The following is a 14,642-nucleotide window of genomic DNA, read 5'->3' as shown; positions in this document are numbered from 1 at the left end:
AGAAATGCCGTCGTATTGGTGGGCAATTTTCTGGAAGCAGATACTTAGTTGTATTTGTAAATTGGATTTTTAAATAATTTATATGTATATGTATGTATATTAATGCAAGATGTTTTAATAATATTTGTATCTTTTCTTTTGTGCACTGTGAATATGACTTTTCTTCAGTTAGAGAACTTTATGTATGTATATGTACTTTGTTTTTCTGTATTAGCATCTTCATTGCATCAGTCTCACTCATCTGCATTAGTATAACAATTATATTTTTTGTTATTTGCTATTCTATATGTTTATTTTTTAAGCAACTTTAGGTTTTGTTTTATATATTATTATTTTATTTTATATTATTAAACTGCATTTCACTTAATACTTTTTCTATGTTTAATTTAAGAAAATAAAATTAAATATGATATAATTAGCTTTCCAGTTGCAGTTCTTATCATATTCATCATGTTCATTCTTTGCTCTATTTAGAAGTTTAGACAAATTTACTATTTTCAAATTTATTGTTATTATTGAACTAATTATTTATTTATTACAGTTTTTGGTACACATACAGAATATGTCGCAGACTATTAATATTGTTTAATAAATTAGCAATGTTAATTATATATTGTCTTAGAATACTTGAAATCTTGAATTATTATTTTCCAGATGATTAAAAAATATATTTTTGTGTACATAAAATCATACAGTTGTGTTTTATTTTTATACCTGTAATTTAAATATGCATTATTACTGAAGAAATATTATTTTTTGTAGTAGAAAAAGTTGTTTAACGGAACGAAGGTTTTTTTAGTTCTTTTGGTTTCAAAAGTTAAATTTGCAGGTTTTCTTCTATACATTTTTGTCCAATTTAGAAAACTACATTAAATTGCAGTCAGCTGGTGTTCTTTTGGTTAAAATAGATTTGTGTATGAGAAATTTGTTTCTTTTTATGCAAATTCTTTGTAAAATAAGAAATATAAAAAGGAAATGAAGGGCACAGGGGTAAAAGGAGCTCATGAGCATTTTTGTGATTTTTCAGCAGGGCGATTTTAAGGTTGAAATTCTAGCTTACGAACGCTATGTTGCTTTTTTCAATCAATTAACTTTTTTTTTGTGAAGATAAAACAATAAACAAACTCCCTATGTGTTTTGAGACTGTTTGTTCAGTACAAAAAAAAATAATAAAATCGCATACAGGTACAAAAGTGACAGGGGAAAAAGGGGTCCATTTTATTGAAATGAGCCTGTTCTTTCACAGTAATCATAACCTCGATCGTCGTTAGTGCCAAAGGCTCCAAACAATATTCCTAAAAACATAACAGATATTACTGTTGTAGATCTATAAAACCGACCTTATCCTTAAAATTTATCAATTCGTTAATTAGTGATGCGGCAGGTTTGAAAAAAAGTCTTGCGCTGCTTTGTTGCAAAACTTTTTTAAATGCTGCAGGTCCCGAAACTTCTCAGCAGATATTGGAAGCTGCCCTAAATATATAAATAAAATACGTAAAAAACAGATTTAATAATAATAAAAAAATGTGTACCTTCATAACTTAACTCAGGTAGCATAAATTCGTTGTCTTGAAGATGACGAACAGCTAATCGCGAAGACTTTCGGTTTTTTCCTTGCAGCGAAGCTGACTCCCAACATCCATTATATGTAGTGCGATACTGTATCAAAGGTCCTCTATTTATCTTAATTTCTCTGATTGGTCTAGATGGGAATGGCGACTTTTTTGCGTAACTATTGTCAAGAAATTTTCCCCAGCTGCGGAAAAAGGTGTGATTGACCTCGATAACCGTAAATGGAGTTGGGGAATGGCGGGCTTCTTCCAATATTTTCAACCAGTCTTTGGGAAGATCTGCTCTGCTTTTTTGGTTTACGGGGCCAAAATTCTTATCACATTCCATATAGGAATGTCCTCGAATGGGGAACGTGATAAAAGCTGATTCAAACCTTTTCTCGTTGTTGACTAAGTTATGAAGAAAACGAAAAAAGGTAAAATTTTTTTGTTGGCCACTGCATGAATCACAAAATATTTGTAGGTGCTTTACTTCTCGATCTAGATGGTTATATATGAAATTATGAAGCAGTGAGCACACATCATCTGAACCCTTTTTCCGTTGGGTTTCTGGATAGACGTAAAAATAGCTCTCAGAGGTAGACAATACGTGAACATTAAATGCCTATGTTGATAGCTGCCTTTTGTAATAAGTATCATTTGTTGGTATATTTGGCGCTGGAAGATCTTGGCAAAATCAAAATTAGACTAGGCCTCTAAATTAGATTTTTTTTACTGTTTATCTTAGCCATCCTCTTCCTACTATAAAAAGTTTCCGCTTTTTTCTTATATAACGCGTTTTCTGTAGTTAATCTCTCCATCTCCCTAGATATCCGTAAGATCTCCTCAGATGAGTTTTTCACCAGTTTTTCAGATTCTAAGTTTTTAATTTTTATTGTGAACTCATCACAGCTGCTACAAGTTATCCGTTCGTGGATAACCAAAGGAGATATTGAAATCACGGCAAAACACCTGCCTGTACGACTAGTACGATATTTTATTGCCAGGGTGAAGTTCCTTAAACATTTTATGCATTTTCTTGATGTTTAGCTCTTCGGAAAGGTATATTTTTGAAGAGTCCTTCAGGCCATAATGACTTCCACGACCTTTAAATGAATTGATATACTGCCTGACTAGGCTTATAGTTTCTACTGGAAGCTTATTAGAATGGTTTGGGTGCCTACCTCGTTTATCTTCAGGAGCATATCCTGTTTCCTTCAAGCTTGCTATCAAAATTTCCACTTTTTTTCTTGATATGCCATGTATAGCAATAAATGCTTTACGGCACACGTCAAATTCCTCCGTGCTACCTGCTACCGCGGTGCGAGCTGTCACCCTGTACTTGTAGGATGCACTGTAGTGCTTAGCACCTTCTCTCAATGTCTTACGTTGAACCGGAAGTACTGATATTAAGTCACTAAGGTATGAATTTTGAGCATTAGTCGAACTAAGCATGTTAAAATGCTTTAATATGTTACATTTTGTATCACTGGGTACAACATCAAAACACTTTTTAAACAATTGCAATCAGGGCCCATTTCATGACTTTGGAGTCTCATTTTCTTATTAACGTCCCTTAATCTGCCGTAAGATTTTCTTTTTTTGCTCCTAGGCTCCATTACACTATTTTTCAGGTTTAATTCTTCATCACTGCTATGTCCACCACTTTCCATAATGAGAACTTTTTGAGTTTTAAGGATAAAACAAAAAAAAAAGAAAACAAACAAGCACGCTCTCGTCTAGTAGACCGACCAACTGACGCAATAATACTAAACATTGGAACAAATTAATTGTAATAATAGCATGGTTGAAACGCATTGCATGCAAAAACGCGCTCAGTTCTACAATGAGCCCGTTTTTGCTCGGTTTACACGATAAATGAGCTCGTTCTACCCGTGTATAGCTTTTTTTTTTAAAGCAGATTTTCTCTTCAATGAGCACGTTTTACCTAGTTTGGAATATGGTAAAAGTACATATGAAATACTAATAATCCTGAAAATATCACAGTTTTGAGTAAAATTGCAATGAGCCCCTTTTACCCCTGTGCCCTTCAAATGTGAAAGAACAAGTGTTGATGACAATCTGTTTTAATCGAGTGCAGTACCCGCAGGTTGTGACATTTAGTAGTTTTCTTAAGTTGGGCCCGTCTTAGAATTTCCCGCACTATATTCAAATTTGGTGGCAGATTTGATCACGCCTTCTTCCAAAACTGATTAAGAGGGGTTGCCAATAGTTATGGCTTACAAATGTCAAGATTAGTTCGAATTATTGCACCTTTAGTAGAGGGCCAAAATTTCTTCGCGTTAACACGGCAACCTGCACTTTCTATATATTTGTGTTCTGTGGTTTTTATGTTAACCATTAAAAGTAATTTTGTAGTCAAAATAAAGTGGTTTATTTTGCCTTATAATAACCATTTTTAAAAGATAAAGCAAACAGAAACAGCGTTGTCTCAATTATGACATTGTACCGTCCCGTCAACGTTGATTCAGCTGTTAAAACGTAAATCAACGTCGGTAAATTTTGGACATTTAACGCTTATTTAACACATTGCTGCCTGGGATGTATTTAGTTTGTATTATATATGTATTAACTATCAATCACCATTAATGCCATAGCATTGTCATTTACAGATTTCAGAGCGATCGATTTTTAGGTTAAAAGATGGACAAGCGTTGACAGGAAATCAACAATCAAGGAGACTATGATAATATTGCCTGTTACTGCGACGTTGCCAACATGCCTCTAATTTCCGTATTTCCTAGTATATTTAATATAATGGCGCTTTTATTCAGAGATTTCGACATTCGTCCAGTATACGATTACTTTTGATCTTATAATAGATTAACAGATAACGACGTAATAATATAAAATATTACACGCATGACATGTTTTATTTTCTGTTTAAACTTTTATTACTGTTGGCTCTCATTAAACCAGTTTCATAATAATAATTTTAGTTATTCTGAAAAATTCCCACTTTTATGCTGCGATCGTCCTGTTTACGACACCAACGGGTAAATAAAATTAGAATAATGCGAAATTTCGAACTACGTTATTATAATGTAATGACGAGGATTCTAGTAATCAATTCTTACCTCTTCAGTTCCGTTCAGCTGTTTGGTGTAAGAAATAAAATTTTGCAAAAGTTCCTCACTTTTCGTTGCTACTTCTTTGAACTTTGAGTACGAATCTAGTTGCTCCATGCACTTACTACATAGGGATTTTGGTAGAGAGTCTTCATCTTTAACCTAAAAAAAATACCATTATTAATAAGCTTAGCGCCATCTCTTAGACTCAGCTAAATCAAATTTATAGGTAGGATATTGAACTGCTATGATATATAAGACCTTAATCTGGAAATTAGACAGATGCCGTTTGAAATTGCACAACTAAGAACTTCCTATTCTATGGAATTAAATGGTCAAAGAACATAGATTAATAGATGGCGTCACTCTCGTTGCATTTTAATGAGGCGGCTCCCATTTTTGTATCACTCTTGTAAAACGGTTTTGCATATAATTGATATGTGACTCATTGTGCTGTCAGCGGATTGGATCATATATCACTTTTTACTGAGCACCTAACATATAAAATCTAGTCGTATATAAAATATCTACAATTTAATACATAAGAGGAAACGGCGTAAAGTCGCATTTAAAATCGCATTTGCCTCTATACCTATCGCTCGTTAATGCACCAGATATTACGGTTACACAACGCGGTCTTAAAGCGATAGCAATCCCACTGAAACCTTCTAGTTCGTGGGAACTCACCGATTTTTTCTTCTTTTTAATCACGCTTATGGGTGTTATTCAATGAGATCTTTTACCGATTTAGAGAGTAATTGCCACACGTCACTCATTATTTTTAAAACAGACATTGTAAGACGTTTAGCGCGTTGAATATTATTTGATTAATTGGCGAAGACAACGGCCTGGAGGGTACCATATAGGCCCGCCTCGGTCACCAGATTATATTGCGGGCCTACAATAACAACAGGGAGGCCAGAATTTCTTTAGAAAATCATTTTTTCTTTAAATTAAATATAGGGTAAACCACCCAGTTATTGGCACCTTAAGGACTTCTTAGGTTTCACATATCCACTAGTTTTCAGAAAATTGATATTAGTCAGCTGGTGACTAGTTTATGTTCTTTGATAATTCTACTTTATTCTCAAATGACAAAAAAAATTTTTTTTAATTATAATAACAAAATAATAAAAGGTAAAAAAAAGTTTAGAGCTTAATTGTTGGCACGCTTTCCCAGTCATTGGCATCCGAAATTATTCCAGTTATTGGCACCCCCCCAGTAGTTGTCTCACCAGTTATTGGCACATTGTCCACTATGCACCTCAAATATTAATGACTAAAAATGTTATGATATTATTAATATAATATCGGTTTGTTAAAAAAACAACAATTGATCTTGATTATAACATGTAATAGCACTAAAAGTAATATCAAAATAATATTGTTTATAAATATAACGAGCGAATATTCAAAGGTTTACAAAACGAATAGTTACACTTAAAAGTAGGATTAATAATATAATGTCTTATAAAAATATTTACAAAAAGCAGCCTAAGACTTAGATGAACAAGAGGCACAAAAAAATTCTTTTTTATATAGACCTTTCTTTTCCAAACATTCTACATGATATTATGTTCTTGTACAATTTTTACACCTAAGTCCTGGTTTCGACCTGTTTATATTTTTCACGCAAACATAGCAAACTTTATTTTGTAACAAATTCTCCATTGATGAAGTGGATGCCGTCAAAGGTGTGTAGAGAGAAAGACGCTTTTTTGGCGGGGAACTGAAAATTTTTCTAACATGGCTTTGATGATCATCCTTCCTTGCAGTTAGTCTTGCCTTTGTTTTCCTCTTCTGTCTTTTTTGCAGCCTGCCGCTTGAGTCTCTCTTCTTTTCTTTGATTCTTCTGCTCTTCCTCTTCTCTCTGAAGTTGTTCTTTTTCCTCAACAATCTTTTTGAAACCCGACGACGAAATAACATAAGGCATTTTGCTTACTGCTCTAGTCCTTCCCCTCAGGTGTTTGTGGTTTAGGTAAAAATAATTCTACGGACGACACATTATCAACTGGTGTTAGAATTTCGCATCAGTATTAATCTTTTAATTGGCGTTATTCTTCTGCTTTTCTTCTATATTTGTGTCGATTACCTCAATAACTGTAGGTTCAATGGTGAACTATTCTTTATTTAGGTCTGAAAGTCTTAGGATATTATAATTTTTCCCTTCTAAAACAATAGACATATCTGCTATTTCCTCTTCTGTATAATTTGTTTCAAAATCGCCTTCTGCCATTTGCCTAAAGAATGTTGAAAAAAGATCTTCTTCACTTATTTCATTATGGAAGTTAAATAATCTTTTTAAGGCTGCAAAATTCTCGTTGTCCGATGTCATTCCCGCCTGTCCCAGTTCCATAAATTTTCTATCACCTATTAGCTTTTTGAACAAATTCAAACTTATTTGTTTTTCTGATTGGCTTTCACTAATATTTGCGTCTGGTTCTCCTACACTATCAATAATATGGGTATTTTTTCCTAGGCACTTGGTATAGTCTATTGCATTGGAGTCCCAAGGAAATAATCCACATGCTTTGAAGCCGTTTGATATAGTTGTTGCATCAAGTTTTTTCCACTGCCGTGTACAAAATAGGAGCAAAATCTTCCTTTCGTAGTTTCATGAATGGATGATTCACTAATCTTAGCCAAAAAAATTAAAAGATAGAATAGGGTGCCAATGATTGGGAGAATATTATTAGCAGCAATAATCCAATAATTGGCATAGGTGCCAACCACTGGTAATATAACATTTTTCTCTGCCTATCATTGGCATCCTACAAATTTTAATTTATATTAAAAAATATGTATTTTTTTAAACGAAAAGCATTTTAAAGATAGTTAACAATATCATCAACAAGAAAAATAACTATTTGATTAAGAAGTCATTAAGTTTTCACATTAGTTATGAGTACCAAACCCTTAACAAAATCATAAATTCCTTGTTTCAGTTTCACGCACGACACGTCAAATTCGATTCGCAATTTTACTTAAACTTAAGGAATAATAAATAATACCGCGTTGGCGGTTCACTAGTCGCGGCGATGTTGCCAAAATTACCTTAATTAATAAGTTGACAATAATATTATCAGATTCATTTTAATTTCTGCAAAAAATTAGACGGGGTGCCAACAATAGGCTGAGTGCCAACGTTGGGTGTGTTACCCTACTTTATTTTCAGATAACATAAAAAATGTTGTTGACAAGACTGACTTAAACTGCTATCGACCTAAGCTGAGTAAAAATAAAAGGTTTGGATTAGTGGTAAAACTGTCTCATAATTTGAGTGTCACACCAAAGGTTCCAACCATAGGACTAACAATATATACAGGTTTAAAATATTGGAGAACATAGCATAGCACATAGAAATATAGAAAAGTCAAGTTTACAAACTTGTGCTAAAAGCTTCCTAATCCTAGAATTTATCATACTAGTAGTGATTTGGTTATACAGGATACAGTATAAAAACAGGATACAGAATCGATTTTGATTTTACATAGGAGCATATTTTATATATTCAAAGAAAAAACTAAAAGAGAAGAAAAGAAAAGACAAGATCCAACATAAAACAAGAATAATAAAAAAATCTAATCAACAGATTTATAATAATTTTAGATATTAAAATGTGTCGTTAAAATAATCTTCAATGCTGTAGTAAACTTTTGGAAAGATTAATTTCTTTAGTTCCCTCTTAAACTTTTTAAAGCCTGTAACAGTCTTAATCAAAAAAGGAACATTATTAAATATTTTACGACTAATAAATATAGGAGAGTTTCTCGTAAATGAGGAGGTGGGGATTAGAAGAGATAAGTTGTTTACTTGAAGAGAATTATGACTGCTGCAGAATGGTGGACTAACGGACTTATGTATTAGTGTAGCAGTTTCCAATATAAGGAGTGAGAAAACTGTTAAAATTCTTTCAGCTACAAAAAGAGGTTTACAAGAGATTCTCAGACCAACACCACACAGATACCTTAATGCTTTTTTCTGAATAGTAAAAATGATGCTAAGGAGTCCCTTGGAGCACAAACTCCAAAATGGCAACCCGTATCGGATATGAGAGTCTATTAAGGCAAAATAAACTGAAAGAGCAAACAACCTCCTCAACTCATGCCTGGCAACCCTGACTGCAAAACAACCAGACGAAAGTTTAGCAGAGAGGCCCAAAACATGGTTGTCAAACCTTATTAACTCTCATCAATGAAGAGGCCGAGAAATCGACAATAATCCATGATTTTCGTCTCTTGGATTTAAGTCTAACCAAGGGAAAGCAGAAATTTATTTTATCACGCAATGTATAATAAAAGGAAGAAAATGGTTGTGGAGCAGGCCGAACTGTATTCCAGTTGACAGACGAAATGGATTGAGAAAATAAATTCAAATTGTTCCCGCTAAATACTCTTCCAATGCGGCACCCAGATTTGTTTTTAAAGTCACCAGAATTGGACATATACACCCTCATGATCCGATATACCCACTGGGTGCACTGAACAGATAACACCGTCCAAATTACTGCAGAAATAATCAAGTGGTCGATGAAGAGGACGAGTGGGTGCATTTACATGCGTGAGTGCAAATGATTTGAAGATTCCATCAAGCGAAATTCTTTGCCGTAAGGAAACCTCTGAATAATTAACCCTCTAATGCACCTGCCCGCCTTAAGGCGGACTTCATTCAAATTCCATTTAAAACCAAAATATGTCTTTTATTAACGCTACTGCATATGCTTGCCTTTCGGCAAATTCTACTCAATATTCTAATGTATATTTGGTTGCCTACTTTTTGCATCGACGTAAACAACGCCTTGTTCAAATAATTTTCATTTGAAAACGGGTCAAAAAGCGAGTCCGTACGTGATTGTTATTTTGGTGGAAAGTTTTAAATTGTTTTCAAACGGATTTTGGTGTTAAGAAAATTATCGGTAAGTTATTTGTACCTTATTGTTTTAAAAAATTTTTGTGGCGTTTGACATAATTGAGGGTCTTCCTGACGACACTGATGACGACGGTGATATAGACAGTGACGACAGTGACGCTAGCTACGACAGCGATGAGCCTCTTAGCAAGTTGGTTACTACCGAAAATGAGTTAAAACTCGATCATAATGAAACATCTTTTGAAGTTGTAGACAACTTTGAAGAAATAGAGCCAGAGCAACCAGCCCAATCATCTGATAATTCGTCAATAAGTGAACCAAGCACGAAACCAAGTACTAAACCACCCACTGAAGAAGATGAACCTCTTGCTAGTGCTAATAGTTCAAAGCGTAAATCAACTTATAAGCGTTCTAATCGTGTCCGACCGCCTGAACCTGCTGAAGAAGAAGATGGGCCAGAAGTTCCTACCACAGGAACGTTTTCGGGGGATATTACTGGCATAACCAACAATTCGCCAGAATTCAAATCTATTATTTGGAGGAAAAAACATCTTCAATTACACATAAATGAAGTCGTATTTCGAAGAGAAAAACAACTTCCAGCTGCTTTCAAGGATCTAAACACTCCCTTTAATTGCGTTCGGTACTTTTTGAATGACGATTTTTTTCAGCATCTGACCGAACAGAATAATTTATATGCACGCCAAAAAAATATTTCCACGAGGTTCACTACAGATGCAACTGAACTACGACAATATATTGGAATACTTATATACAGGGTGTCAATTTGAAAACTTCCCACCCCTATTATCTCGAAACGGGTTAGGTTTTTATAAAATCGCTAGGACACGTCGATTTTATTATCGAGGGGGAACAATTTTTATGCAGAAATCACTTCGCCTCTTTCAACCCCCTACCCCCCAGAACCTCCTTCTCAAAAATCTTAAATGGCAATAGAGGGGTTGAGTGATACCTCATTTGAAAGAACTTTTTATTCTCTACATTTTGGCACCTTATTTTTTAAATTTGAGTGCTGCGTTGCCAAGTTAGGGTTATTTAAACATTGTTAAATTACTTATTATTAAACATTATTCCTGTAAGTGTTTTAAATACGTTGAAGCTATGATTTCTATTGGAACGTGTTTGACCATAAAGCGAACCGGTGCATTTCTCACTGAAAGTGTTTATCAATCCGACAAATTCTTTTGGTCATGAAAGATAAACATTTAATTTTTTTTCTTTTTTGTTTATTTTCGTTTGCAATGGAATTCGTCTCAATACAGTTCGATGATATGATCCGAAATTTAAAATAGTATTTAGTGAACTTTCCTACCAGTCAATGTCACTAGGTATTTAAATCAGTTAAAATTTATTTCGATAATTTGTGTGTTATTGTTAGTTACTATGGTATACACGCTTAGGCAAAGAATTGAAATGATTTTTATTTATGGCGAGCAAGGAAGATGCGCAAGAAGAACGGCAGAAGTTTTTAATAATAGAAATCCTAACACTCGTGCAATTGTGGTAAGCAACATTTGCTTCAGTGATGAATGTACCTTTATCCTAAACGGCCATGTCAATAGACAGAATTGTCGATACTGGAGTGAGGACAATCCCCACATTTTCAGAAAGGGTGCTACACAGCGGCCACAAAAAATTAATGTTTGGGCCGGTATTCTTGGAAATGCTGTTATAGGACCGTTGTTTATTGAACAAAACTTAACTGGAGAGCTCTACTTACACCTACTTGAAGATGTAATTGATCCTTTGATAACAACTGAACTGGAAAATCAAGTTAGTAACATTTTGCAAGAAAACGAACTACACTTTCAGCAAGATGGAGCTACGCCGCATTATTTTCGGCCAGTGCGGGAGTGGTTGAATAACAGATTCCCTAACCAATGGATTGGTAGAAGGGGACCGATAGAATGGCCTGCTAGGTCACCAGACTTAACGCCGTTAGATTTTTTTTTATGGGGGCACATAAAATCGGTTGTTTACAAAACTCAGCCTGATGATATCGAAGATTTAAAAAGAAGAATTACAGAGGCAAGTAGGGCTATTCCAGAAGAGGTATTTCAGAATGTTCGGGAAGAATTTGAGAATAGACTTTATTTTTGTTTGGAGAACAATGGAGAACACTTTGAACACCTCTTAAAGTAGATGTGTTAATAAAATAAATTTTAGGCGTGCTTTTGTAAAGACCATAATTGTAACGGCTATGCAAATGTTTAGTAAAAATAATATTAACCTAAATAACATGTTTCAATGTAATATTAACCTAAATAACATGTTTCAATGCAAATCATAGCTTCAACGTAATTAAAACACTTACAGGAATAATGTTTAATAATAAGTAATTTAACAATGTTTAAATAACCCTAACTTGGCAACGCAGCACTCAAATTTAAAAAATAAGGTGCCCTATTGCCATTTAAGATTTTTGAGAGGGAGGTTCTGGTGGGTTGGGAGTTGAAAGAGGCGAAGTGATTTCTGCATAAAAATTGTTCCCCCTCGATAATAAAATCGACGTGTCCTAGCGATTTTATAAAAACCTAACCCGTTTCGAGATAATAGGGGTGGGAAGTTTTCAAATTGACACCCTGTATATGTCGGTTTATCGTTATCCAAATGTAAGATCATATTGGGGAAGACATTCTTTTGAAGGGATTCGTCCGACGATGCCGGTGTTGCGATTTGAGACTTCGACGGTATCTTCATTTCAACGATAACTTAACGATGCCTGGCAAAGGTAGACCAGAATATGACAGTTTGTATATTCTGGTCTATTCTGGTTTTATGGAACAAACGTGCGCAACAAAAATGACTGGAAGCCCTCTTAGGCAATATTTACCTAATAAACCGCATAAGTGGGGTTTTAAATTTTTTCCCCTTTGTGATTCTTCAGGCTTTTCGTATGCTTTTGAAATATATACTGGTGCAGGAGAATAGCAATGGAATATAATTCCTCCAAACTCTCCAAATCTGGGGGCATCCTCTAATGTGGTGGTCCGTTTATCACAGCATATTCCAAATTTTGTAAACCACATCGTTTATTTCGATAATTTTTACACGTCTCTGGGCCTAGTTGTTTATCTCAGAAGTAGAGGTATTTACTCATTAAGCACTGTACGCCCAAATCGTGTACCCAATTGTAAGTTATCAAGTGATGCTGAAATAGCAAAAAAAAAGTGGAAAGAAGTTATTCGGAAGAATATGTAGGAAATGCATTTGGTATTGATATAACCTCTGTTTTGTGGCATGACACCAAGACTGTTCGACTTATATCTTCTTACGCTGGGACAACAAATTTTGCCTCTACGTACGTAAATGAAGTTCTAAAGTCAGCTCGCTGGGATAGAAAAGAGACTACGAAATTGATTGTCCAAAAATTATCAAAGAATACAATAGACACATGGGAGGTGTGGATTTAATGGATGGACTAATAGGGAGATATCACATTCGGATGAAAACTCGCAAATGGTAAATTCGTACATATTGTACCACCGCATTCACTCTGAAAAAAAAAATCGAGTTACCAGATTTTAGGTCGATTGTGGCTGAATCGATTTGCAATTATGGACAAATCGGACGTAAAAGAAGCGTTGGTCGACCATCCTGTTCGTCCCCCAGATCATCACCTGTGCCAAAAAAGCGAGCATACCTACCAACAGAAGACGTTCGATTCGATCAAGTAGGACATTGGTGCATATTCCGTGATCGATCAGGTAAAAAAAATTGTAAATTTCCAAAATGTACGTCAGAAACTCAAGCATTTTGTCTAAAATGTAATTTAAGTTTATGTAACTCTCCAACCAAATCCTGTTAAAAAATAAAAGCATTTTTCTATATTATTTCATAACACAATATAGTGGTAATGCACCGGTCCGCCTCAAGGCGTCCCGTTTTTATCCGACAGCAAGGGGATGAAAGAGACGTCTAAGTAATTTTATATTATTAGATTTATGTTTTAAATAACAAAATTATACAAAAATAATTTCTTTAATGCAGAAATAAATTTATGCATTAGAGGGTTAATATTAAAATCTCCAGCTAAAATAACACGCGAGTAACTAGGGAGCTGGGACAGAAGACAATCTAACCTGTCAAGAAACACACTGATATCCCAGAGGGCGGGCGGTATATACAAATAACGTACATATTAAACAATTTACAAAAACACTCACTGAACACTCAAAAACCCGTTCAATTGAGGCATCACCAAACTTATCAACAGACCAACAGTACAGAAAAAGTTCGGAAAACGTCTCCTAATTAAAACAGCAGTCCCTCCATGCAGAGAGTTTTATCTATAATAACCTGACAGTGGTACATACTCATTAATACAAAAACATTCATTAGGTCTAAGTCAATGTTCTGTTAATATAACAATGTCAGGAAAATTAAAATTAGCAAGTAGAAGTTGAAGCTTATCCACCTCATTCCGAAGGGATTAAATATTTAATAAAAATGCAGTGGAATGAAGCTTCAACCTCTGCGGTCTCATCTATAAAAATAAGTCAGAACCAGTCACACCCTCAGGCGCAGTTCCCACACTTTCCACAAAATTAGGTGATCTATTTAGCTTTAGATGCTTAGAATTATGCAGTGGGTTTAGAAAATATTTTTTTATGTAATCATGTAATATACAAGCCAAATGAGGAAAATAATTAGCATAATTTCATTCAAGTATTCGACTTAGGTCAATGCTGTTTTTATAGAAAGCTTCATATAATGACAGATTGCTATTATATACAACACTGCAACTTGGCCCAAAACAAGCGCTTTCCAAAAGGTGGCTTTCAAAGATTTCATAAATTTTTTATAATGAAATTGAAAAAAAATATATCAGTATGTATGTCATACATAATATTTTTAATAAATTTTATAAATAATTTTGCAGTAAATATATAAATATTAAGTAACTCACCCTGCTGAAGTTTGGGCTGAAGTTGAAAAGTATCGGAATGCAAGTGGAGAAAATCCATTTAAGGAAATTTAAGGAAATTTGTGATTTTGCATTGAGAATTTTGGTAATGCCCTTTTCTAATGCAGATATCGGATGAATTTTCAGTTCTCTGTTCTTCTTAAATATTGTTAAAAACAAATATAGAAATAAGATGAGTGCTAACAT

General features: G+C 34.2%; 1 protein-coding gene across 1 annotated transcript in view; it reads right to left on the bottom strand.

The window, feature by feature from the left end:
* LOC126744826 (uncharacterized) overlaps window positions 1-14,642 on the bottom strand; it is a 57,293-nt gene that overhangs the window by 34,114 nt on the left and 8,537 nt on the right. Inside the window, 1 exon segment of the mRNA XM_050452383.1 lies at window positions 4,649-4,801. Within this exon segment, the coding sequence (XP_050308340.1) occupies window positions 4,649-4,801 (153 nt within the window).

This window comes from Anthonomus grandis, chromosome 1 (assembly GCF_022605725.1).
Source record: "Anthonomus grandis grandis chromosome 1, icAntGran1.3, whole genome shotgun sequence".
In the NCBI taxonomy this organism is placed as follows: Eukaryota; Metazoa; Arthropoda; class Insecta; order Coleoptera; family Curculionidae; genus Anthonomus; species Anthonomus grandis.
Note: the sequence above shows the minus strand (reverse complement) of the source record. Positions and strands in the feature narration are given on the sequence as shown.